We start from the raw sequence: 26,441 nt of genomic DNA on the forward strand, positions 1-26,441 counted from the left end.
CATTCTGACTAAATTTCATGAAGATACAGTCATAAATGTGGCCTCTACAGTGTTAACAAGCTTTTCCTTTGATTTGACCTGTTGACCTAGTTTTTAACCCCGGATAACCCAATATCAAACTTGTCCAAGACTTTATTGAGGGTAACATTCTCACCAAGTTTCATTAAGATTGGGCCCAAATTGTGACCTCTAGCGTGTTAACAAGATTTTCCTTTGATTTGACCTGGTGACCTAGTTTTTGACCCCACATAACCCAGTATCAAAATCGTTTAAGATTTTGTTAAGGGTAATATTCTGACAAAGATTCATTAAGATTGGGCCAAAAATTTGACCTCTAGAGTGTTAACAAGCTTTTCATTTGATTTGACCTGGTGACCTAGTTTTGGACCCCAGATGACCCAATATCGAAGTCATCCAAGATTTTATTGAGGGTAATATTCTGACCAAGTTTCATAAAGATTGGGCCAAATTATGACCTCTAGAGTGTTAACAGTCAAATTGTTGACGACTGACGACGGACGACTGACAGACGGAGACGGACGACGGACACAGGGCGATCACAAAAGCTCACCTTAGAGCACTTCGTGCTTAGGTGAGCTAAAAAGTGGAAACTCTACAGGTCGCTCAACGCAATAAAATGAAAATGTTAAGACTTAGTTTGATTAAGCCTATTTATGAACGGCGGAGGATATGCATGCTACCGCCCACGCCCTCTATTCCCGGGTTGAGCAGACCTCAAAATGTCCGCATGTTGAAACTACAAAAGTACAACTGATATAATATCCGAAGATGTGTTCATGGTGTACACGAAACCTTCAATGGCTAGAAAGTCGAGTTTTACTAGTATTCATTATTTTCGGTAACATCAGTAGATACATCTATTTTCTGACATAACCTGAAATAGTTGTAACTTGATTAAGTTCTACAACAACTGGTGTCATATTTGTTGACTTCCACGAGATTAAGTTAATACATTCCAAAGCAACCAAAGTTATCTTGAAGGTTCGTATTAAAAAGAGTCACCACCAGCACTACACATCGTACCTATAATTTCTGGTACTGACTGAGACTCGATATTCTGTATCAGTTACAAATAAATAAGGGATGACAGAACATACATTATAACATGTTTCATACAACTGTATAAAACCAGATCAGCTTCGTCGGTCTTGATCCTTCCATATGTGAAAATGTTAATTAAGAGCCCACACGCTGTCTTTCTACCTCCAAATTTTAGATGTGTCCGGTGATAATTTTACATTCACGGTTTTTGAAGAATTTCACATCAAATTATCAAATAGCCGTTATCTCGCCTATATAATACGAGACATGTACAGAAGTCCCGGAGTTGTGCAACAGATAATGCCCTTTCCATGAAATGATTGCCATCTATTGTCCTTACGCTTTTATCAACGTTGTCGACTACAAATTACTGAAATCAAAGTGCAGTGGCACTAGACCCGTACTTGTGAACACAATGATACTTATTGTCATCTGTTTGCATCTAAAGGCACTGATGAAAATTCTTTCATATTTAGAATACGTGATGAAATCAATTATATTTTGGTAACTACGTACTCCTCGTCTGATAAACAGTTCTCAACTGATGTATGGGCTCATGTTACACTTTTACCAAAGAGTAAAACCTTTAAAATTCAAAAGCAGAATGCTTGGTTTGAGCAACGTCCATGCTGTAAACTAATAACTTTTATTGAAAGATTTCTGATTTGACTTTGTACTTCTAGTAAGCTCAGTAAACATGACAACCTAACAAAATACATACGCATGTAATCAATCGATACAGCATGAGTATCAACACTAAAACTCCGAAGAAGGATAGATAACACTTTCTTCCCACCTGTTTCAGGGAAGGCAAAGAGTCAAACTCTAACTGAACACATTCCATGCGATGTGACTGACAACCTCGTTTTATAAAGCCCACGTTTATTAGTTCCAACTAGTCTTCCTGGACTTGTCCGTTTAATCGTCAGGTATAAAAAGTTTGATGTAAGTCTTTAGTCTATGCGATGCTTAAGGTGTAATTACTATTAGATGAATGTTGCGATCGTGGCGGTGTTGCTGAAATAACTATCTATATTCGTATTTCAAAGATATGATAGTAGTGTGTGTGTGTGTGTTTGTGTGTTCGGGTTTAACGTCTTTTTCAACAGTTTTTCAGTCATATAAACGACGGTGTCTACTTGTAGCAGCGAGCACAATGCCCAACTTTATAGTGCTGCATCACTGGAATATCACGCCGTAGACACGTGGCATGATATCCCTACCAGTCACATTATACTGACACTCGGCTGACCAATCCTAGCACTATCCTCTTAATGCTGAGCGCCATGCGAGGCCTTTTTCTTGCATTGATTGCATTTTGGCGATTTTTGTCTTGAAAAATGTTATACTCCTTCGGATTTGCTTGAAAAACAAATTTGGCTTGAATACAGTGATAATTTTCAAGACATGTAAAACTCTTAATTTGGTATGTAATGGTAAAGGGGTTGGTGAAAGAACATACAATTTTGTAGTTATATGTATATAATTAGTATTACCATTCTTCATTTGTAAGGGTGCATTTCCATCGACGTTGAACTATTAAAGGATAGCAAATAAAATCTGCTAATCTTCGGAACCCCAAAACAAAGTAACAGCAGCCTCGGTTTGATTGAGTCTGTTTATAAGAGGTAATGAAATGTGCAACACCACTCACGTCCCCTAGCACCGGTTTAACCGGAATTTTAATAAGGTGAAAAATAGTTCAAGTCTGTCTGACTTAATAAACATTATGCATATTAAAACTTTTTTGTTTTAATATAATACTGTTTACTAATATGCATGTAGTGAGAAATAGGCATATCTTTGTTTTTATTGCATATAGCAGTAATGTATGGTAACGTAGTTCACAAGGTAATGTAAAATTAACGGGATATCGATTTTATTGGGATTTTTGTGGAAATTTATCAAGACATGTTAACGAAAGAATTTAATACTGTACCGTTTCTATGTTTTTACTGTCTTCGAGACTGATCATAGTACATATCTATATACGCATTAACTTTTAAATGTTCAGTAGTTCACAGAGATTTCTGTGATAAGACAATATCGGTAAAACGTTTTTATGTTTCTAAACTGCTCAAATTTTTTTGCTTGCTTTTGTACAGCTCACCTATACAATGACATATAAAAACTGCATACAAAAACATTTTTCTGGCAGAGTGTAGACTAAAGTGAGCTACCTAGAGTTGTGACAGGGTATTTTGCCAGTTTCGGACCCTAATACGTACCATAATATTATAAAAGTGCCTTTATGATTTTTTTAAAATTTTAGTTGGAAACTGTAGAAATCCTCAATAATACGTAAAGGTCATTTGATTTTTGAGAGATCTGGTATTAAGTTTTAGTGATTAGATAGTACGCTTATACTACACATAGGAATTTCAAACTTAAAAAACAAATGCGATTCAGTTTCAAACGGTTTCACTCCGATACCATTACTTTATAGAAAAAAAATATACTTAAAAGTTCTCAAAATTTACTTCCAATATGCCCTTCCATACCGTGTGCAAAGTTGTGCAGTTTTATCACTCAAGCGTGTAAAGTAAACATATCAGATAAAGTGTACATATGATACGAGCAACCTAGATTACTTGTGTTTTCACTGTTAAACGAAGAGCTGCAAAATGCCGATTTGTGTTCTCTATACGAATATGAAACGTTCCGAGTTGGACAAAAATATTGAAGAACGTATGGCAAGATGTATTTCGGAAACTCTGGATAAACCTTTAGAGGTTGGTTGAACCCTTTTTTTTTTTACTTGAAAATGAATTTCTGTTTATAACTGAAGTTGTTAACATCTAAAATATGAAAAGAATTGCATATGCATTTTGATTGAGCACATGTTCATGATCTTGTTTTAGCATCCTGATCTTTAATGATCTGTAAATATCAAACGAATACTTAATAAGGTCACATGAGTGCAGATATTCTTTCGATTAAGCTAGTCGAAACATTAATGTTGTATTTTTCAAGAATTCTTAGTTTGTAAATAAACATTTCAGATTGTGTTTGTTAGTCTTTTTGCTGAAACACCATCATTTTGTGCAGGATCACGTGATCCATCGATGATATGTCAAATACACTCCAAGAAAGTGTTTGATGATCCGAACAAAGTGTCTGGGTACTACCCGAAGTTTTTCGAGACTTTGAAGGAAACGACCAAACTACCAGGAAACAGGTATCACAGTTTTTTTGATGACTTTAAAGAATAAAGTATTGTCCTCTATTAGAGGCCTGCCTTTTCGTGGAAGTTGTAAAGCAATTACTCTGTCTGTCTGTCTGTCTGTCTGTCCATGCTGTTAGGTTTATATTTCACACGATTGCGGAGACATGTAGGGATTGTGCATTGTCGACGAATATATTTCCGTTTCCTTCATGCGGAGCATAACTGAACAGATTTTTAAGAATTAAAGTTGGCAGTTCACTCAATGATACAGAATAGAGAGAAAAATATGGAGGAACCACAATAATTCCGTTTTATTCTCAAAATTATTCTACTTTGTTATTTTTGTCTGCTGAAAACTAAATGTGCAGGTTATAGCTTTATGCACAATGCAGGGGCGTAGTTGGCATTTTATAAATTGCAGGCCCGATGCGCCGAAGAAGCGACTTTGGTAGTTGGGTATTGGGGTATCCTCCCCACGAAAATTTTGAAAAACTAAGAGTGTCTGTGGTGCATTCTGAGCCATTCTGGCGGAATAAAACCAATGCTAAGCGGAGGAGTTTAATTCAGTAAAAACACACAAAAAACGACCAAAGTTCAGTTTATGACTAAGTTATCATAACTAAGTATAACTGACCCAACATCAGTATTATCAGTTCCATATCAGTCACACTGTGATTTGATTGTTTTGAGCGGATATGGAATATTCACATGACAGCAATTAAATATTTTCATGGGCAGGTAGCGCGAGTTATTGTATCAGTTCTCGATGTGATATTCCATATCCATTCACAGCAAACAAATTCTGTTTATTTTTTGCTGAATGCTAATAAAAGAAATAGCAAAGCTATATCACTCACAGTGTGACTGAAAAAAATATGTGTCTGTATTTTGTTGATGGATAAAATGATGCGAATAATTACGCTACGCACTCCTGATTTAATTACTTAGCATCCGAAGTTCTGATTATATCTATTCACTGGTAAAATGTAGTAAGTCATAATTTATTAAACAGATGCGCATTTCAATAATTATTCAACTGGAAAATAAGCTGTATACGCACTTCAGGCTATGAAACAGATTTTACAGCACAGTCTAGACTTCTTTAATCAAAAACACTACTTTCAAACTTTAATAAACTTGAAACAGTTTTTGATTTCAATATGCATTAGATTCACGGATTATAGGCACCGAGGTGTAGGGGTAGAATTAAATCAGGGTTTTTCCCCTTCGTTATAGGTGCCGCTGATAGGCCCCTTCCCCTCAGTAAATTTCTTTTAAATCATGCAGTTTTCCACAAAAATTGACTTTACATCAGGTTTTTATTTCTCTTTGCTCAGATATCTAGCTATCCCCCCCCCCCCCCCTCCCCCCCCCAAAAAAAAAATAATAACAGGCCTGGGCCCCTTCCCCTCTTGGTAAAAAAAAAACTGTAAGTCCCGTCGGACTCCTAACCCAGAGGTCGCGGGTTCGAATCCCGTCCGCGTAATTTGATCATGACATTCGCAACCCCTTTTTTTCGGCGCAAGTACTGTCTATTTGCCAACATTAATAAAGTTGTGGGGGGATAATTGGCGGGGCGGTGGTATACAAGCAGGAAAATAATTAAAACTACTGGTATCTGTTTTATTTTTTTTTATCATGGAAACATCTAATAAATACGCTCTAATTACATGTTCAATATTGGTCAGGCGCGTATCTGGGCATACGCCTATACGCCTGTGCGTACAATTCAAATATACTATGATCTTAATTACATATGTGTATATTGTGCATCCGTTAAGTTGAAGTTTTCTATACATGTAGAAGACATTTCGCATAGATATGTCTCAAAAGAACTAAAATTCTGTCTGCCTAAGTGACAAACTTAAGTAGAAACAAGCGAAAAATGAAAGTAAAGCAAGTGTTTTAATACCATGGAAAACAATTATGTAGGTAAACCCTAAACAATTTCAGAGGTATAGTATAAAATCATCAACTGTATTTTTTACAAGTACGTGTTTATGTCTCAAATGAACTGTCCAGCTTTTAACAGTGTTTAATGTTGGGGGGAAGACCCCGGATGTCTCCTTCGGACATAACTTTAGTCATGAACTGATACCTGGATAAAGCAATAAATTGTTCAGAAAGTCAACCTGATGGTTTCCTCACAATGAAAAATGAAAAAATAGACACCTCGTGCGAGGTTTCGAACATACAAAGATACAAGCGGATACAAGCTAAAGACTATGTCTCAGAGGTAAACTAGATCTGAGTTTCATATTTCAAAATATGAACAGTTACTACATATAGTTTAGGTAAACATAAAGTAACAGGTTTATCTGTATTAACAGTACTAAATGCTTTAGGTTTAAAGAAAAGACGTATTGCATGTATAGCTAATATTTGCTGCTATTACAAAAAAATTTAGCCAATGATTTATAGTTAATTGACACTAAATCTCAGCATACCGGTACATGTATATAAACTGGATGTTTGGATGTTTTAGATTTAGACCGCCACTTCAGGCGAAACATTTTGCCACAAACCCCTAGTTCAGACAAAAGCGAGATTCTGTTGTGAATGCAAGTTTCTACGGCAACTACCGAGCGCTCGTTTTGTACAAACATAGCTACATATCACTTTGCCCATTGAACCTCGGTATACTCAATTTGGGCATGTCGGAATCTGTTTGCACAAAGGATCACCCGCCTGACTGCTATTCAAGTATCAATAAGATGCAATAAAACAGAGCAGCGGGAGAATAAAAATGATAGTTGCGGCCAGAAATTTGTACAAACCGGACAGAAGTTGCGAAATTGTCATTTGTGCAGGAAAGAAGCGTTTACCATAATGTCCAGTCCTGGACAGGTATAGTGACATATCATGCTTTCTGTTTATGCAGGTAAACTTGTGTTTGGTTACATTTCAACAGAGCACAATTGTCTGAACAGTGTACAAACTCATTACTGTTCAGGCAAGGGTGGAAAAAATGGTAGACAATGAAAGCAGTAACATTTTTATTAAAAAAAAATAAACAATGATACAAACATTTCCAACATCTTTGGACGGTTCAAAAATCCCATGTTAAACATACGATAAAGCCCGAAACGCGTGAAAATGTTCCGAATGTAAATTGGGTGTAGTAGGCGCTCTATGTATAGAGTTAGATTATGCGTCTTGATACTGTACCAGAGGGGTCGGTCAATTGTGGGTTATTGATTACACTGGGCGAGTCTACTTACTTATTACTTGAGGATGAAAAACACGTGTTTTTAAATGTTGCTCTTAAACAAGGGTGGCGGTTTAACTACAAAAAGTACAACAACAGTTAATTCACAACAAATCGTACGGTATGTTTTATAATCAGTAGAAGCTAGTCGTATTTACGCTTATGAGACCTGTTTCACTCATAAGTAAAGAATTCACAGGTCCATCATGAAATATTTTCCCCAGCGCGCATATACTTCAATAACATCTATCAATCTATATCCAGCTCTGAATACAGAAATACTTTTAGCAATTCGCGCAGTTTAAATTTGCATTTGTCAAAATTAGATGTTATCTGACTAAAAAATGTTAAGTTTCCCGTGAGAAAACTTGAAACGTTTGCAGTGTGTGCATAGATACATTAATCAAAAACTTGCCAAAAGGTTGATGCAGACGCATTAAATTAAACACTGACGAAGATTTCAAATACGATAAAAACCAAAAAACCTAGTATACCTTTAATGTGCTAGGTAACGTTCCATTCATTGCCTATGTAACCTTGACGTTGTGGAGAATATTAAATAAATAAATAAATAAATAATCATAGTGACAGCTTTGCACACGGTTCGAATATTCGATTTTTTCACGTGTGTAGCAGTTAGATGCAGTTACCCAAACTGCCATAGTGTTAGGCCCCTTTGGCGTGAGCGGGTCTTGGCAGTTGTACAATAAAATATATCATAGAATGACACAGTGTTTCAGTGACACAAATATTTTTGAAACATAATCATACATCTACTGTTATTATTGATGTCTAATGTACGAAAACAGGGAATATATTGTGTAGAGCAATTCACAGAACTCTGATTCTTCAACGTTCTAAGTCTAAGCCGTGCTAGAGCGATACACAATTTCATGGTCAAGTTAATTAGGAGTCTTAATTGTAAATAAAGTATATGAAAAATGGCTGTATACCTCAAAATATCCTGGGCTGCTCGAATTGCAGTTTTTGCTTTAAGACAATGTCACGATCCCTGCCATTAAGCACATTAAGCATGAGGGGTGTGCTAAACGTTGACTTTAAATGATTACCTCCGTAATATGTAGTACAAATGTGACAAACAAAATAGATAAACGCTGGAATATAGCAAGAGAACATCTCTTGCCTAAAACATTCACTAAATCTCAATTTTCTGTGAGATGGAGACACCAACCCTCACCTACATCATACTCGCAGCATCGCTGCTTCGTTCGTAACTATGCTGCTCATATCTAGCGTATAGTTCAAAACCATCTAGGTACGCTCCCGTTAGTGACTGATTCATTACCTCCTACAGCCTAGCCCCCCTTGCCCTTCTATTTTTATTGCATATTTGGCATTTTTATTTTTTCACTTTCTCGGATAATCTGCAGGCCCGGGCCTGCATTGCCTTATAGAAGCTACGCCACTGCTTGAGTGTCTTCGACTGCAGTATGTTGTCATACAATAATTATGCATGAAACAGGTTTTGGTGGAGTCTTCAAACAACTGATGTTGTTGTTTCTTTTTTACATATTTAAACGTCCCCAACGGCAAGCTTAACGTGTTTCTTTTTCGCCGGTTTTACTCTTTTGTAATAACAAGATTACTTCTCTTACGGACGTGCTGTATTAAGACTGTAACAGTCATAATTTTATTGTTTCCCGATTAAGAAAACATTTAATTCTCTAACTTTCAGGATCATTGTCGAATTGTTCAGCGTCCCTGAAACACATGCAGAGATTGGAAATTGAGGTCATGGACCTGAATGCAGACAGTCAAAATAATCCGAAAAATGAAGTTAATGAATATCTTATATGATTAAGTATAATTTTATGATCGGTACATTACTCTATCATGTTAACTAAAGTGTTTAAATGTAAACAAAAAGTAAATACAACGCAACAGAACGACTTTTATGCAGTATGAACTGAATCTACGACGTTGCGTGTTTGTGTTCTTTGTTTCAAAGGGATCTTATAAGATTTTATTATTGATAAAAGTATTTACTTATTTAAATAAAGAAGTATGTAACTTGTAAAAGATGTTGTAAGTTTAAATAATGATTCCAACGCGTGGTTTTTGTGGAAGAGGACTTTCCATGTGGATGTATATTTTCGAAGTGAAATGAAGCCATGTTTATAAAATTATAAAGTACCTGATATTTCCAGTACAGCTTCAATTTAAACTCCTGAAGAAAACCTCCAGAATAGAGAATGTCATTGCTTCTTGTGAAAATCATGAGGGAGATTTTATCAACAAAATATTCAAAGATGTGCTTTGACGTATACACAACTTTAATTTTAAACGTAACTAGTTTTCAGGATACAGCATCACAATAATTTATCATACAGATCATATAATAGTATTACAGTATCATTTAACAATATCAAATCTAACTAAAATATGGACAAAAAACATCTATTAGCAACAGGAAAACTATTTATCATTCTTTTCCTTTTGATTTGCTATTCTTAATTGTAATGTCACACCGACATATGGTGACATATGGCAATTGTCCAGCTTAAAACAGCGGGTCCTTGAATGCAGTCATTTTTGCGTTCTGAAACTAAATTTATGATGTCATTCGCTTCTTGTAAATTAGGAATTGTCAACAAAATATTCACGTTGACGGATAAATTTAACTGTAACGTAACAGTTTAGCGCGCATAGCGTAATTTTATACCAACGTAAAACAGTTATACGTATAAATTTACAGGTGAGGGAAATTACACGCACGGTATTATGGTACCGCTCGAGCGATTTCAGACTTTTGACCCAAATGGTACGTCATAAGCGGGTTCATTATGTCTCATGTGAGCGGAATCATTTATATTCTGTATTTGTTTATTTACTTTGTTGGGATTTACGTCGTACCGACACAGTTATAGGTCATATGGTAACTTTCCAGCTTTGATTGTGGAGGAAGACCCCAGGAGCCCCTCCGTAACTTATTTCATCACGAGCGGGCACCTGGGTAGAACCGTCGACCTTCCTTTCATGAAGAATTCAACGCCCCAGTCGATGAGTGGCAAGTTGCTTTGACATTCTGAAAGCCGCTTGGATGGCTTCCTCAATGAATGGTTTCTTCACAAGAAGCAAAAAAAAAAAAAAAAAAAAAAACAAAGACAAATATCAAACAGGGAATGCCGCGCACCAAAAACGCAGCCTCTAAGGTGTCTGACTAAACGATGAGGCGATAACGACATTAACCACTCTGCCACGTGGGGTGAAGGTGAAAGAGCTATAGCACCGTAGGAAAAAGAGTTATGGTGGCAAGATGACTTAAAAGAACGATTTTGGTTTAAAACATGCACTTTCATGCATACCGCAAATGGTTTAAAACATGTACTTTCATGCATACCGCAAAATTTAACGCTTGATTCAAATGAATCTAGTTACTGGATGTTTCATTATGTGTTGATATACGAAACATTTGAATTGGTGTTCAGATATATCTCTGTGTTAATGAAACCTGACGCTAACTGCTTGAATGATTCAAGTAAACCTAATTAACAATTTAACAAAAACACAATCAAACACACTGTTAATAGACTACTCGTGCGTATTAAAATATATTCATAAAACTAAGATTTTCGACGATTGTAAAAAGGATTTCAAATACAGCCCAACTGGAAAAAAATGTTTCAGTTATATAACGTATGTTGACATAACTGATTTTGTAGCGAAATTTCCAATGTTAAGACTTCAGAAAATAATTGACATAAGACTCAGGAGCTCAATAACATAAAAAAGGATAAACGGCCGGATTATATACAAAATCATCTGATTCATGTTCCCGATTTACAATTTGTAAACTGATCTGAAAATCATGACTGCTCAAATGTAAGTAATAAAGTATCTCTTCCTTCTGATCTCGGCTGACGGCTCGCAATGAGGTCAGTGCCTTTCTTGTCGACATCCCCCTTGTCCTTCGAGTATACACTGGTAGGGCCCCCCTACCGGTACTGTCAAAGCGGTATTTTCTTCGTCTGAGATAAGAGTCCTATATTAGTACCTGAAGAAGGTATAGAGAAATTAAAGATGACTACATGAATAAAGGCACATAATGAACTATAACATATTTGTCAGACAATGACGTTTCTACCGAGTTTGAAAGTAACCAAGCATACTCGGGTTTGTCTCGAAAAAAGGGGTTACCTCGCCAATTAATCTTACAGCTTCAACTCTGTATTTCTTTTCTAATCTGAAACTGTCCTAACATGAAATTGTCCAAGCCTGCAATTCGAGTTCGAATAAATGCAAAAAAAAAATGTTACATCTTTTGTATTTACTCCTTTTGAAAGCAAATTCTAATTGACGTAAAGTATGGCAGAATCACTTGCCAGTAGCAGGCTGAAGGTTAATCAAATCATTTATAAGTAAAAAAAATAAATATATCGTACAGCGCATTGTTGTAGTTCGAAATTAAATAGAAATAACGTGAATGGTGCAGACAGCAAATAATGTGACTCTGAGGGAACTTTTTACTTCTATATTGGGGACACTGACTTAGACTCTTTGTATTTTATTCAGTCGAGTCAACGCATTTCGATCCAGTATTGCGCCCACTTTCTTATAAAAAGATTTTAAATAGATTTGTTAAATAATTGTTGAATATTAAAGTTGTATGAGAGAAAGAATGGGCTTCAGCAAGAAAGCAAATTTCTATGTGAGGCTGAAACAGCAAAATTACATGAGAAAATAGTTTCTGTCCGGAAATAAACACCGAGCTTTCTATGAGTTTGATGGCCACACAGCTTGAACTTGACGAAATGGAGCAGTAACAGGAGAATGTGCCTTAATACCCTCGGTATACCAGGAAACACAGTGATTCAGCGATTGTTGAAATCATAGAGATGTCAGCGATGTGGGTTTTGTATTGGGGAGTAATTCCTACTCCAATAGCTTTTATACGTGTAATGTTTAAACAAGTTTGAAGAAGTATAGCCTGAAAAAATAAAGCTTTGTAAATGTAAATAATTCACGGTCCCTTAAAACTTCCTAGTCAACATTTTATAGAAAAAGTAAATATGATCATCAAGGAACTTCATGAAAAAGGTTTTGTGATCTACCGCAACGTTCAGTTACGCCGAGAATCACCACTCTAATGTCATGAAAGCTAAATGTTACCTTCATTTAGTTAGTATATATCTTTATCAGAATAAAAGTAATCGTTTGTTGTTCATTTGTGGCGACATGAAAAGTAGCATTGGTAATAATTACGATCTTATTTATTTACAGAAGTGCTTTAGTTTTATATCTCAGTTTAGTGTATCGTTAAGACTCGTGACTGGGATCGACCATTTGGAATTCTCTAAGGGAGAGTGGGGTCTGTGATTCTTTAAAAAAGATTTTGTGACTGTGGATTTTCTTGCAAACAATTCTGGCTTTAATACAGTGAAAAAACATCTGGGTCTGAAATCACTGAAAAAATCTTCTATGTATTATATGCAATAAAATATGTTTAAACTAGAAACGTTCTGGATCCAGGTCATAGATATAAAATATATACTTCAATTACTCTGAAAGTCATATATTTTGCGTTTAGATTGATTTTACATTTGATATGTTATAATTACTAAGGTAAGTATATAATTCATGTATATAGCAGACAGTTATCTGTCTACAACTTATGATAAGTAAACATTAGTCAATACGCAGTAAACAGTAGATAGTATGCACAATACAACATCAAAATAGTATCATTTTCATTCTTTGTGGCAGATAAAAGACAATTGATAAAAGACTTTTGATTTGGTATATATTAATAAATGGAAAGTAGGTGGTGAAAGAACATACATTTTGGTAATTATATGTCTATGGAAACGATCGATAAATTGCTAAAATACACCTCGACAGTTACAAAGCCGAAATTTCGAATTGATAATAAAACACACCTTACACAAATACTCTTCCGTATTAACGTGCAGGACAGTATCATAATTATTTAAAGATGCGACTCAAATAACATGTACTTAGAATGTTAACTACAAACGTATCTTAAACAAGGCTTACTTTAATGTTAATTAATGATATCAGTATCATGAGTATGTGTTAATGCAATATTGTTTGTAGGACGGCCCGTATTCTCATAATGCGCAAACCATGTACATATGTATATAATTATCATTACCATTCTTCAGTTATAAGGAAGTATTTCCAGCGACGTTTAAATATCAAAGGATAGAAAATAAAAACTGAAATCTTCGGAACCACAAAGCAGAGTAACATACGAGGAGTGTTCGAAAAGTTTTGTGTATTGTGGCCTGAAACCTTGACAACTGATGGAAACGTGCATGTTGTCATTTCATACCCTCAAAATATTCCCCGTGGTGAGAAATGCATAATTTTAGTCTATGGATCCATTTCCGGAAAGCGTCATGGTAGTCTGATTTTGGTACACTACGGAGGTACTGATGGACAGCAGAACCGAGAGATGGTCGCGATCCATATCTTCGACCAGAAAGGAAATTTTTCAGTTTGGGAAACAGAAAGAAGTCGCATGGTGCTAGATCTGGGGAATAATGTGGATGTGGTAGCACAGTAACTTTCTCAAACTTCAAAAACTGTGTTACCGTACTAGAGTGTGTGCTGGAGTAATGCAACAGTCGAACTTGTTTGAAACCTGTGACTGGGCAACGTTTCTTGTAGTACTTCTTTATTTTTTCAAGATAACGTCACGGTAGTACCTACCAGTAACACTTCTACTCTTTTTCCCTGAATCTGTACTGCTATACCTCCACTGGAGAAGAATATGGCATACAAAATTTTCTTTTCACTCAAAATGCATTTTGCAATTACTGGCCTTTGGCCATGTTTGGTGGCCAATATTTTGTTCCCAACCTTTCTGACAGGTTCAAAATAATGCACCCAGGTTTCATCACCTGTAACAACATTTGCAAAAACCTTTTTGTCGTATTTTGTGAACATTTTTAGCAATCGTTTCATCGTTTGGCAGTTTCAACACGTAGCCTTTTTTGTTTTGGGTACCCACCTAGAAAAAAATCTTTCTTTCAAGATTTTCTTTAAAATAAAATGAACTGTTGACAGTGTAAAATGCCAACAATGCGTGCAATATCGCGTGGAGTATATTGAGCATCATTTTGAAGAATATCTGTTATTTCGGTCACACGTTTCTGTCTTTGGCCGACTTGATTTTAGGGCATTTTAACAGACTCTACACCACAATCAAATTTCTTTTTCCACCTGCGAATCGTCTCATAAGACACCTTATTAGACCGATACGGCAAAAAGATCTTTCAAAGAAAAACCGAGTTTACCGCGAACACTTTTATGTATGTCCGAATTTCTTCTGTATTTGTTATTTGTTTTCCAACCATTTTTGCTACAATGGTCAACGACTTCCAACTTGAAATAGCGACAACTCGGTAAAACGGTAATTGAATGGATACATGTATATACCATTGTGTAGATATTAAATAGAGGTAATCAGCTGTATAAACATCCACGTGAAATAATTCCTCATGGCAATGGCGTGTCACCACAATACACAATACTTTTCGAACACTCCTCGTATAACTTGGGGCAAAAAGACTGTATTAAGTCGAGAATGATGAACAAGTTAACGCTGGGTTGTTGACGCCATTTTATTTGTTTTGCATCCCCTCCCCCTTTACTTTTAGTAAGTTTTCGTGGCTCCCCTTTCTTTTGGCAGCCTAATCCTAAGACGTTACTTGATTTTTTTCTACTTGTGTGGGTGCGTTTGTATGCTTGTGAGTCTATAACGGTGCCCTACTGTTTTCTTATGTGTTGCTTGTTCGTTTTTTCTATGTTATTCAGTTGATCTTAGTTGTATGTTTATCTTTGATACATGAGTGTCTGCGCTATTGTGGTTTACGTTGTAGTGCGACTGTTTCTACAGAACTTGGCATTCCCTTGTATATTCGTCCTTGTTCAACTTTCCCCTTCGGGTTCGTAGTGGAAATGCAAGTTACACGTCCGCGCCCTCTAGCGACAAGTAAAATACCATTTAGTATGCACAGCTGACACATTCGATGTTTTTTCTTTAATTTAACTTGAAACTAGCCCTACAGGCTGAAGACAATTACAAGCGGGAAACCTCGAATATGTTTTTCAATTTGAAGCAAGATAAGTGTGTACGCACAATTCTTAAATGCGAAGCCATTTGTCACGTGTATCTGTATTTACAATGTAGTAGCTCTAATAGGGCCTTCATGATTCTTTTAATTCTTATTCCTACTGGAAATCGAACAGTCGGTCTTTACAAACGTACCGTACACCAAACGCCTTAGATCACTCGACAAAAACAGACAATAAGTGGGTAAGAACTGGAGGTATAATATCATACCGAAAAGTCTAGTAATGGTGAACTTCACCAAATGTGCTTTGAATTTAACACCTCCAAGGTTTGATTCCAGCCGCTCAAACAAAAAATAAAGAAGGACAAAAACACCCGCATGTCTCTCTGGGAAATAAGTCTGCGTTAGTTTGAAATATAGGGATCCAGTACTCGACAAGCGCAAGACTTTTATAGTCCATGTATGTTTTAGGCTACCATTTAATTTTGAGACATCTGGTATTAAGTTTAATTGATTAGATAGTACGCTTATACTACACATATGAGTAACAAACTTTCAGAACAAATACCTTTCAGTTTTCGAATGGTCTGATACCATTACTTTATAGAAAAAATTACACTCAAGGGTTCTCCAAATTTACTTCCCATATGCCCTTCCATACCGTGTGCAAAGTTGTGCAGTTTTATCACGCAAGTGTTTAATTAAAGTAAACATTACAGATAAATTGTACAGATGATACATGTAACGAGAAACCTAGATTACCGCTGTCAATGTCACCTGCATCTGCACACTATTTCACTGTTAAACAAAGTGCAATAAAATGCCGATTTGTGTGTTATATACGAATATGAAACGTTCCGAGTTGGACGAAAATATTGAAGAACGTATGGCAAGATGTATTTCGGAAACTCTGGATAAACCTATAGAGGTTGGTTGAAGTCTGTTTTTTTATACTTTAAAATGAATTTCTGCTTGTTACTCTAGTTGTTTATATATAAAATATGAAAAGAATTGCAAATGCATTTTGACTGAGCACATGTTCATTACCTTGTTTTATAATTTTAGAGGATTCCCGACCTTTAATGATTTGTAACTCTCAAACGAATACTTAATAAGATCACAAGAGTGCAGATATAATGAATAGTGACTTGGTGAACTTAGTCTTAGAAACATTTTTCATGTACAAATGTATATAGACTTGAAGGTTTATGTGAACCTGGACATACATAGATACTGTGATTTTGATCTTTATAGCCTATTGCATATTGTGGCAACGTTAAATGTCGCAACGCCGCTAAATGTCGCAACCACCGTTATATGTCGCCAGATTGACGTTAAATGTCGCAACCACCGCTAAGTGTCGCAAAATCGTCTGCCGCTAAATGTCGCACATTTAACGTTAAATGTCGCAAAAATTTGCCCACCGTTATATGTCGCAACTCCAACGCTAAATGTCGCACAGCAAAATAAGGTAAGTGAAACAGTCTTTACAACTTAGAGATAAGATTGGGTAATGCATGCTTGCATGCATCAGTATGTAATGTGTTGATTTGAGAAGGGCTGAAATGACCTTTCACTCTAATCTGACGTTTGCTTTTCAGTGGTCCCGCACCATACATACGTTATATATTCTATATCTAAAGATTTGAGCACTAACGTGGTACTCGCAACAGTACTAAATTTATTTCAGGTCTGAACTATGTAATTCTATGGAGTCCTGTTTAGCTCATGAGATATTATTGTCACGCGTTGTCGCGCGTTGTATCGCATGTCTTGAGCCGACCTGAATTTCGTTACACAACAGCCCGTGGGCCAGAAATTGTTGATGGAGGAGGGTGGGGGGGGGGGATGAGGGGGGCACCAGTTTAAAACAAAAGCGTCACCGGCGACATGCGTTAGGTACGGGGTTCCTCTATCCGTATTTGTGGGAAAGTTATTTATGTACAGGTATGAAATGCTGGTCTGTAATGAATTTTGGTCTATTTTTTTGAGGTACGTACTAGAGGGGCACTCCCCTTATTTTAGGTGGTTAGGGTCTTTTCCCCTCGACAATTTTGAAATACAGGTATCGAATGCTGGACTTTTATTGCTTTTTTTGTTCAAAATTTCGGTGTATGGGAGGGGTTATCCCTACCATTTTCGAGGGCTCAGGGCTCTTCCCGGGAAAGTTTGAAAAACAGGTATAAAATGGTTGCATCTGGTGCATTTTTGTCTTAATTTTAAGGTACTGGAGGGGTACTCCCCTCATTTTAAGGGGTCATGGGTTCTTCCTCCTGAGGAATTTTAAAATATAAGTACAAAATGTTCGCTTCTGGGGCGTTTTGGGTCTACATTTTGAGAAAATATTATTTCCAAAATAGTCGGGTGCAACTTAGATGAGTATAAGTCACTACTAAGCCAACAAGGGTGGGTTGGGGGTGGGGGTTCGGCTCGGGCCGCGATCCGGGCCTGTTACACAACAGGATGTTTAACTACGCGACACGAAGACTGTAACTGTGTTTTGTACCAGCTGTAGAAAACGAAGGTTTTCTATTAATCAGCCATGGATTCTATTTCTTTGTTTGGAGGTTTATATTTAAAGTCATAAGGTGACTATCAAGCTTCAATGGCGGAGAAAGATCCTATGTGGCCCTCTGTACATTTTTTCAGGTAAAGCTTTTGTAGCCCCTTAAAATTGTTTGGTTTAGTCTCATTCCGCTAATTATCCTACTTTTCCGCCTACCCACACATAACCCCCTCTCTCCCCACCCACCTCCCTTCACAAATGTAAATATTTATATTTTCTATTAATTGTCTTGGTGCTGTGTGTTTGTGTCTTAGATTTCTGTGTCGTTATTCACCCCGTTCCCACCCATACCCAACCCCCACAAACATACAACATCATTACCAAATCGTATATAGTTAGAAGAAACCTCAGAATATTTCTGTCCTAAAACACTGGCCCTATTAGAAAATAATAAATATTTTTCTTGCGTGACTGTTCAAGCAAGGTGTGGAACTCAGGTGAGCGATCTAGGGCCAACAAGGCCCGCTTGTTGCTATACGTAACAGCATATATCATTAAGATAATTATTTGTATTACATAAACCTGTTAATTTTTCTTCCCTCATAAAAGTAATTATACACAAGGAATTGATAGTCATAGTGTCAAATAGGAAGTGCGACATTTAGCGTTGGTGTTGCGACATATAACGGTGGGCAAATTTTTGCGACATTTAACGTTAAAGGTGCGTCATTTAGCGGCAGACGATTTTGCGACATTTAGCGGTGGTTGCGACATTTAACGTCAACCTTGCGACATATCACGGTTGTTGCGACATTTAGCGACGTTGCGACATTTAACGTTGCCACACATATCGTATCCTATCACGTACATCGCCTAGTTGTCAAACCTCTATCTTTTATTCATCATTGCATCTCTTTCGATCAAGTCTAGCCGAAACATTTATGTTGTGCTTTCCAAGGATTCTTAGTTTGTAAATAAACATTTCAGATTGTGTTTGTTAGTCTTTTTGCTGAAACGCCATCGTTTTGAGCAGGATCACGTGACCCATCAATGATATGCCAAATACATTCCAAGAAAGTGTTTGATGATCCGAACAAAGTGTCTGGGTACTACCCGAAGTTTTTCGAGACTTTGAAGGAAACGACCAAACTACCAGGAAACAGGTACTACAGTCTTTTTGAAAGAATAAAGTATTGTCCTCTATTAGAGGCCCGCCTTTTTGCGGAAGCTGTATAGTAATTACACTGTCTGTCTGTCTGTGTTGTTAGGTTGATATTTCACACAATGACAGAGACATATAGAGAAAATGCAATGTCGACGAATCAACTGTGCAATACCCCATTTTCCTTTATGATGGCATGTTCTTGCGGAGCATAACTGAACAGATTTTTAAGAAATAAACTCGACATATAGCATGGAGAGAAAATAGGTGGAGGAACCACAACAATTCTGTTTTTATTCACAAAATTATTCCACTTTGTTATTTTTGTCTGCTGAAAAATAAATGTTGTTCGGGCAATAGTTTTATGAACAATGTCTTCAACTGCAATGTGTTGTCAGACATCAATTATATATGAAACAAGTTTTGATGAAGTCTACAAACAATTGATGTTGTAGTTTCTTTTTTATATATTTATACGATCGTCACGGCAAGCTTAACATGTTTCTTATTCGCCGGATGTCTAAATAAACGCTTAAGACTTTTATAATAACAAGAATAATACTATTACTGATGAGAGATATTTAGACTGTACCAGTCATACTTTAATTATTTCCCGATTGAGAAGACCTTTAATTTTAACTTTCAGGATTGTTGTTGAGTTGCTGAGCGTCCCTGGAACACATGCAGAAATCGGAAACTGAGGTCATGGACCTACGAGGACCTGAATGCATACATTTAAAATAATCCGAAATATATTATATAATTTAGTAAAATTTCGTGACAGGTATATTCCTCTCGATTATGTTAACTATGTCAAATGTTAGAAAGTGTTTAATTGTAAATCAAAAATAAACACAACGCAATACAATGATTTTCTGCGGTATGAACAGAATCTATTACTTTGTATGGTGGCTGATTTCTGCCATTTCGCGTTTTCGCCCCGCGACCCCGCCGAGCGAAAACACGAGAATTAACAAGTTAAAATGGCGGGGGCGCGGGACGAAAACTCGCTATTTAGCGTGGGCGCGGAGCGAAAACTCGCTGTTTAGCGGGGTCGCGGGGCGAGATTTAGTATCTGGTATGTCTGGGGCGCGAGACGAAAACACGATAACTAGCGCTGCTTAAACGTCGTGTTTTCGCACCGCGCCCCGACATTCCATTACTAAATCTCGCCCCGCGCCCCCGCTATTTATCGTGTTTTCGCTTCGCGCCCCCGTTAAATAGCGAGTTTTCGCCTGGCGCCCCCGCCATTTTATCTTGTTAATTTTCGTGTTTTCGCTCGGCGGGGTCGCAGGGCGAAAACACAATAATTAGCGGGGTCAAGGTCACAGAGCAATAGCACCGCAGGCAAAAGAGTTATGATGGTCATTAATCTTATAAGATTTTGGTTTAAAAACATGCACTTTCATGTATACTGCAAAAATTAACGCTTGATTCAAATGAATCTAGTTACTGGATGTTTCATTATGTGTTGATATACGAAACAGTTGAATGGGTGTTCAGATATATCCATGTCAATGAAACAAGACGCTAACTGCTCGAATGATTCAAGTTAACCTAATTAACAATTTAACAAACACACAATCAAACACACTGTTGATAGACTACTCGTGCGTATTAAAATATATTCATAAAACAAACTTTAAAGATTTTCGACGATTGTAAAAAGGATTTCAGATTCTTAATTTTAACATGTCCAAAACATTGCGGAATGATACTAATTTCACTTGGGTAAAGATAACATTTGACTCGGACTTTATCATAGACTCCCTGTGTAAAATCTCCAACTTTTAACTAAAATAAAGGTATTAAATCGATATGATATTTCAATGAAAGTTCAAAGTTTTGTTGTTTGTAGTATGATCTGGGGCATGTGCAGTGAAAAATCTTAATTTGATCTCTAATATTGTGTGATATTTATTTCTAATGTCACTATATGTTCATTGTAAATATACTTCGTTATACCCAAGTGGAAACTGGCAGGTACTCGAAAATGCAGCTCTCTGATTAGTCAGTCAGAACCCCTAATGTACTGTGATGTCATTATAAAGTTATGAATATAAATCAAGTTGTTTCAGTTATATAACGCATGTTGACATAACTGGTTTTGCAGCGATATTTCCAATGTTAAGTCCCCAGAAAATAATTAATTGACATAAGACTCAGGAACTCAATCACATAAAAAGGAGAACTGCGGTCGAAATATATACAAAATCATGTGATTCATGTTCCCGATTTACGATTTGTAAATTGAACTGAAAATCATGACTACTCAAATTTAAGTAATAAAGTATAGTCCTCGTTTACAGATCAATTTTCACTGAATGTCTTTGTCTCTAGAAATACAAATTCATGCACATTAGACAAATGAAGAGAAAACTGTTTCGTTTCGTAAAAATTATTTGTATTGGCATGTATGTATCAGTTGTTTGCAGCAAAACGACCCAAGCAAGATGTTTTCATAAATATTGCTTTGATTTTTTGCCACTGCGATACGGTAAAATGTTTTCAGAAAAGGATCTTTATCGGTTCAAGAGCTGGTATATAAATATACAACTGAATGTTTATTATCACAGTCTTTCGATTCGCATTACATGTGTTTCGTTTATAAGTTTGTCTTTGATCATCTGACGAGGCACAGGAACCACGACTGTCTTGTTGTTGTTTTTCTTTGACACAGTTAGCATAGTATATATGAAGTAAACGCAACTGAATGGCCGATGGCGATTCAGAAACAATGTCTGCTGCTTCTTTTAGTACACGGGACGCTCAGATTTCTCCATCAGCAGCTAATATCTGTAAAGAAATACGAAAAATCTTATAAACAGTCAAATATAAGCTTCATTATATTGGTGGCATCATTTCAATAGTAGCAGCATGTCTGTACAAGACTGACTGGTAGAAGCATTTCAATAGTAGCAGCATGTCTGTACAAGATTGACCGGTAGAAGCATTTCAATGGTAGCAGCATGTCTGTACAAGATTGACTGGTAGAAGCATTTCAGTGGTAGCAGGGTGTTTGTTTAACGTAAGCAGCGTGTCTTAAAGACATTGCTTGATAGCAGCGTTTCATTGCCAACAGCGTATCTGCATGGCATTTCATTAGAAGCAGCAAGTTTGCATGACATTGATTGGCATAAGCGTGTTTACATGACACTGACTGGTAGCAATGTGTCTACATGACATTGACTGGTAGCAACGTGCCGGTGGTCTGGTGGTCTAGTTGTAACACGCTTGATCCAGAGGTCCGGGGTTCGAATCCCGGTCCAGACACTGGAAATTTCTGAGATGTTCTTGAGTGTCTCCCACCTAACTGAGAGGCCTGTAATGGTTCTTCCCAAGAAAGACGGTTTCGCATGTATCGGTGCTATAATTCAAAATAATGTCTTAAAACCAGCATGTAATGTAAGGATCTCTTTAGTCATGGGCTTTATTTTTAAAAAAAAAGCACAAAGACCAGGCTCCATGTTCACAAAACATTTTCAGACTCAGCTGTGTTTGATAATAAAACTTTATTTGTCATTTATATCTAAATATCTTATTTAAAACTAAATTTTAAGTGAATAATGACTTTTCAGTATTGATGGTCAATTTCAGTTTGTATTAAGTCTTGAAGTTTTATTGAAATTGATATTAAAATTTCAAGCTCAAACTCAGCTGAGACCGAAAAAATGTTTTGTGAACACGGGACCTGGTACATTTTATTTCACCATATTATAGATCATATGTGTATTTATGACTGTGAGAAGTTTCAGTAAAATCTACATTGAAGAACAGATTTTATTCGCGAAAATGTTATCAAAATTGTGATTTTCCTACAGACGCCCATTATGAGAACTTATATGAGGTACAAAATGTTCAAATCATTCTAGCAAAAAAATCAAGCACACGACCTTATCTTTTCTATTTGCCAAATTTTCTTAGTATATTCTTAAGTTTTAAGGAATTCAGGATCAAATTCTACATAAAAGTTTTGATACAAACGTGTAGAACTACCTTATTACCTTACCATTTATATATGTTTTTAATCACATCAAAAAAAGCTCCCATTGTGTATGTTAATGCCACAGATCATTGAAAAGGTCGGCATTAATTCTCCCGCTTAAAATGTACGCACGCATTGAACGTACGCTATTAAACTTATGTTAAACCTAACACTAACCTTTAGTAAGTATATTGTGCACTCAATACGTGCGTACATCCAATATGGGCGATTTAATGTTGGCACCATTGAAAAGCGGTCAAAACTTTGTTTCCTGAATCCTTTTAGTCTGTTTATATGTGTTTTGCGTAAGTGTATATCGTCTTCAAACCCATATATATATATATATATATATATATATATACACTGTTTTGGAAGACAGTGGTCTTGGAACGTGACTGTTGCTATTGGATCTGTGACCTTGTTTCTATCTAGAAACTAAAATAAATAACCAGCCAAACATACTTTTACATCATACAAACATAGTCATGATAAATGCCAAAGATTGAGGAAATGTTTAAAAAGAACCTTCTATTACTTATAATTACCATTACCATAAGCATCTATCACGTATCGTTAAAAGATATATATTATAATTACATAATAAATAAATGAAATTTGAGGAATTATTTGAAAATCTTTTTTGTAATGGTATTTGCAAATGGGCAATAAATACATTTTACTTTTACAGTAAGTATATAAGTATGCCAAAGGAGATGGAGAGGTCAGTGGTCAGCGAAGCAATTAGCAGGAGAAAAGCAACAGCTAAGGTAAATGGTAGGGTGCACATTTTGATATAAAAGAAAACAAAAGGAGTGATGAAAGTCTTGATGGGTCTTTATACACTACACTGGATGATTTAGACCAAGAAAATAGAGAAACGTGTATAAATATATGAAAGTTCGAACATAGAAGGTGAGCAGGATGAATTATTGAGGATAGAAAGAGAAATGAAGTGGTTAGAGGATAAAGAAAAGGAGTATAAACGGGAAAATATAGAACTAGAACACAATACCAATAGAACTACACTACAGTACAAACAGACAAGTGAAAAAAATTAGACAGGTCACGTAGACATTTAGAGTCGAGTAAGCATATAGATGAGCCTATAGTAAAAGGCAGGCTTTGTTTACATGAGGGAGTCTTGAAAGCAGAAGATGAAGTATATGAGGAAGAAATAACAGGTGATAGAGAATTTAGTTATAATGAAAACGATGAGGAACTTGAACTTAAACAAAAGATTGAACAACTACAGATACAGAAAAGAAATGTTGAAGAAAAGATAGAACGAAACAAATTATTGAAAGACATGCAAAAAAAGGAAAAAGAAAAGAAAAGACTGAAGGACTTACAGTCAAAGAAAGAAATGCAAAGAAGGAAAGCAGAAAAGTTGTTGAAGCTGATTAAAAGATTAAAAGGAGAGACTAGAACGTGCTCTTAACATACAAGAGAAAACGTTAAGTAAGGTAGAGGAAGACGTCCAAAGTGAAAGATACAGAGACACTGAATCAGAACACAAAGAAAAAAAGGAGAGTGAACGTGTTGCAAAAGAAAATGACCATTGGAAAGGCAAATTGCTTAAACCAACAGTGCCTAGTTTGACTGAAACAATATTCGAGGAATGGAAGATAGAAGTGGAAGTTATAATGAAGTTTGGGTTGTATGAAGAACGTTTGCTGAGACAAGCAGTTAGAAATTCTCTTTGTGGACAGACGAGAAAGATTTTGCTTACAGTACCTCCGTCTACAACAAACAAGAGATATCATAGACAAACTGGAAAGTGTTTATGGAAATGTTAGATCCGGAGAATCTGTTTTAACAGAATTTTACATGGCAAGACAGAAAAGAGATGAAGGAATTGCAGAATGGGGTATTAGATTAGAGAGTATTATACAGACAGCTATACAGAAAGGACATATACAAGATAGTCAAAAGGATGAAATGCTTAAGACCAGGTTTTGGAGGCAACTTTATAATGAAGACCTAAAGAATGCCACAAGAATGTACTTTGAGACTGCAAGAACGTTTGAAGAATTGAGAAGGAAGTTTAGAATAGAAGAGAACGAAATGAAAAGTGCTCTAGAGAAACCCATAAGAGAGGAGAAACGACACGCACTGAAGAGACAAACAGAAACACATGAACAGATGACAGTATTACAAGACTTAGTAGAAAGGATAAAGCAGCTGGAAACAGAAATCTGTAAGACAAGAGAGACAGAATATGAAGATAGAAGAAGGTACAGAAATGAAAATAGAGCAGATACAGAATATCACAGAAAAGACGAGGAATACAGCAGTAGGGAGCAGTAGTGAGAAGAGACAAACGAGTTGATGATAGATATGTTAGAGATTATGGAAGAGATGGAAGAGCTGATGATAAACGTAATGGTGACAATGGAAGACATAGAAGATATGACGACAGATATGATAGATATGAGAGAGATTATAGAAGAGACAGAAGAAGTGATGAGAGATATTACAGAGATTACGGAAAAGAGAATAGAAATGATGATAGATATAAGGAATATAGAGATAGAAGAAGATACAGCCAATGAGATAGAAGAAATGATAGAAGTAATTACTTAGATAAAGAGAAAGAACAAAGATATTACAAGAGTTACAGAGACAGTAGAGATAGGAGAGAACAATATGAAGAAAGAAACTACAGAGATAATGGATATGAGAGAAGACATACTCCAAACAATGACGATAAATATAGTGCTAGAACAGCAAATGACAGAGAATATAGAGAGATCAATAGAGATAACGAACACACACGGAAGAAAAATGAAAATGAAGATAAGACGAGTACTTTAAACTCAAAGGCGTCTCTGTCGGGGGGCAGATAGGCGATAATTGAAAACAAGAAAGCTCCGAGAGAAAATCCATTTATGATAGAATAATTGGAAGTAATAACGTCGGAGACATTGAAATAGAAGGAAAGCATACGAAAGGCGTAGTCGATACTGGTTCAATGATAACAAGGATGTCAGTTGAATTTTACAATTCCCTTAATCCAAAACCACAGTTATTGTCAATTAACGATTTCAATCTTCAGATCAATGCAGCTAATGGACAAAAAATTCCATATCTTGGTTATACTGAAGTTAGAATGTCCGTACCTTTTATGAAAGATTGTTCCTATGACGGAAAATAATCGAGATGTCCCTGTTATAATAGGAACAATTGTTTTTCGTCTTTGTAGAGAGGAAATTACAGACCCGGTTTCAACAAATCTTCCAGAGGCTTGGGATATGGCATTTCAAAGTATCACCAATGAATCCGTATGCATAGT

General features: G+C 36.2%; 2 protein-coding genes and 1 pseudogene across 2 annotated transcripts; all 3 read left to right on the forward strand.

The window, feature by feature from the left end:
* Positions 1-3,635: 3,635 nt before the first annotated feature.
* Positions 3,636-9,476, forward strand: LOC123533903 (uncharacterized). Its single transcript, XM_045315875.2, has 3 exons — positions 3,636-3,794; positions 4,065-4,240; positions 9,133-9,476. The coding sequence occupies exons 1-3, from the start codon at positions 3,687-3,689 to the stop codon at positions 9,185-9,187; spliced, it is 339 nt and encodes a 112-aa protein (XP_045171810.1). The 5' UTR covers positions 3,636-3,686; the 3' UTR covers positions 9,188-9,476.
* Positions 9,477-16,235: 6,759 nt separating this feature from the next.
* On the forward strand, positions 16,236-20,062 carry LOC123534294 (uncharacterized; annotated as a pseudogene).
* A 3,788-nt stretch (positions 20,063-23,850) lies between these two features.
* LOC128547596 (trichohyalin-like) lies at positions 23,851-25,456 on the forward strand. Its single transcript, XM_053520628.1, has 3 exons — positions 23,851-23,916; positions 24,285-24,577; positions 24,859-25,456. The coding sequence occupies exons 1-3, from the start codon at positions 23,851-23,853 to the stop codon at positions 25,454-25,456; spliced, it is 957 nt and encodes a 318-aa protein (XP_053376603.1).
* Positions 25,457-26,441: the final 985 nt, after the last annotated feature.

The sequence above is a fragment of the Mercenaria mercenaria genome, chromosome 12 (assembly GCF_021730395.1).
Source record: "Mercenaria mercenaria strain notata chromosome 12, MADL_Memer_1, whole genome shotgun sequence".
NCBI classification, from domain to species: Eukaryota; Metazoa; Mollusca; class Bivalvia; order Venerida; family Veneridae; genus Mercenaria; species Mercenaria mercenaria.

Bases quoted from the DNA above. Each gene is read 5' to 3' on its own strand.
- LOC128547596 (XM_053520628.1), top strand. From the start codon at position 23,851: ATGCCAAAGGAGATGGAGAGGTCAGTGGTCAGCGAAGCAATTAGCAGG. The intron at 23,917-24,284 runs GTAAATGGTAGG...TGTTTACATGAG, and splicing joins GGAGAAAAGCAACAGCTAAG to GGAGTCTTGAAAGCAGAAGA. The intron at 24,578-24,858 runs GTGCTCTTAACA...CTTTGTGGACAG, and splicing joins TTAAAAGGAGAGACTAGAAC to ACGAGAAAGATTTTGCTTAC.
- LOC123533903 (XM_045315875.2), top strand. From the start codon at position 3,687: ATGCCGATTTGTGTTCTCTATACGAATATGAAACGTTCCGAGTTGGAC. The intron at 3,795-4,064 runs GTTGGTTGAACC...TAAACATTTCAG, and splicing joins CTCTGGATAAACCTTTAGAG to ATTGTGTTTGTTAGTCTTTT. The intron at 4,241-9,132 runs GTATCACAGTTT...TCTAACTTTCAG, and splicing joins ACCAAACTACCAGGAAACAG to GATCATTGTCGAATTGTTCA.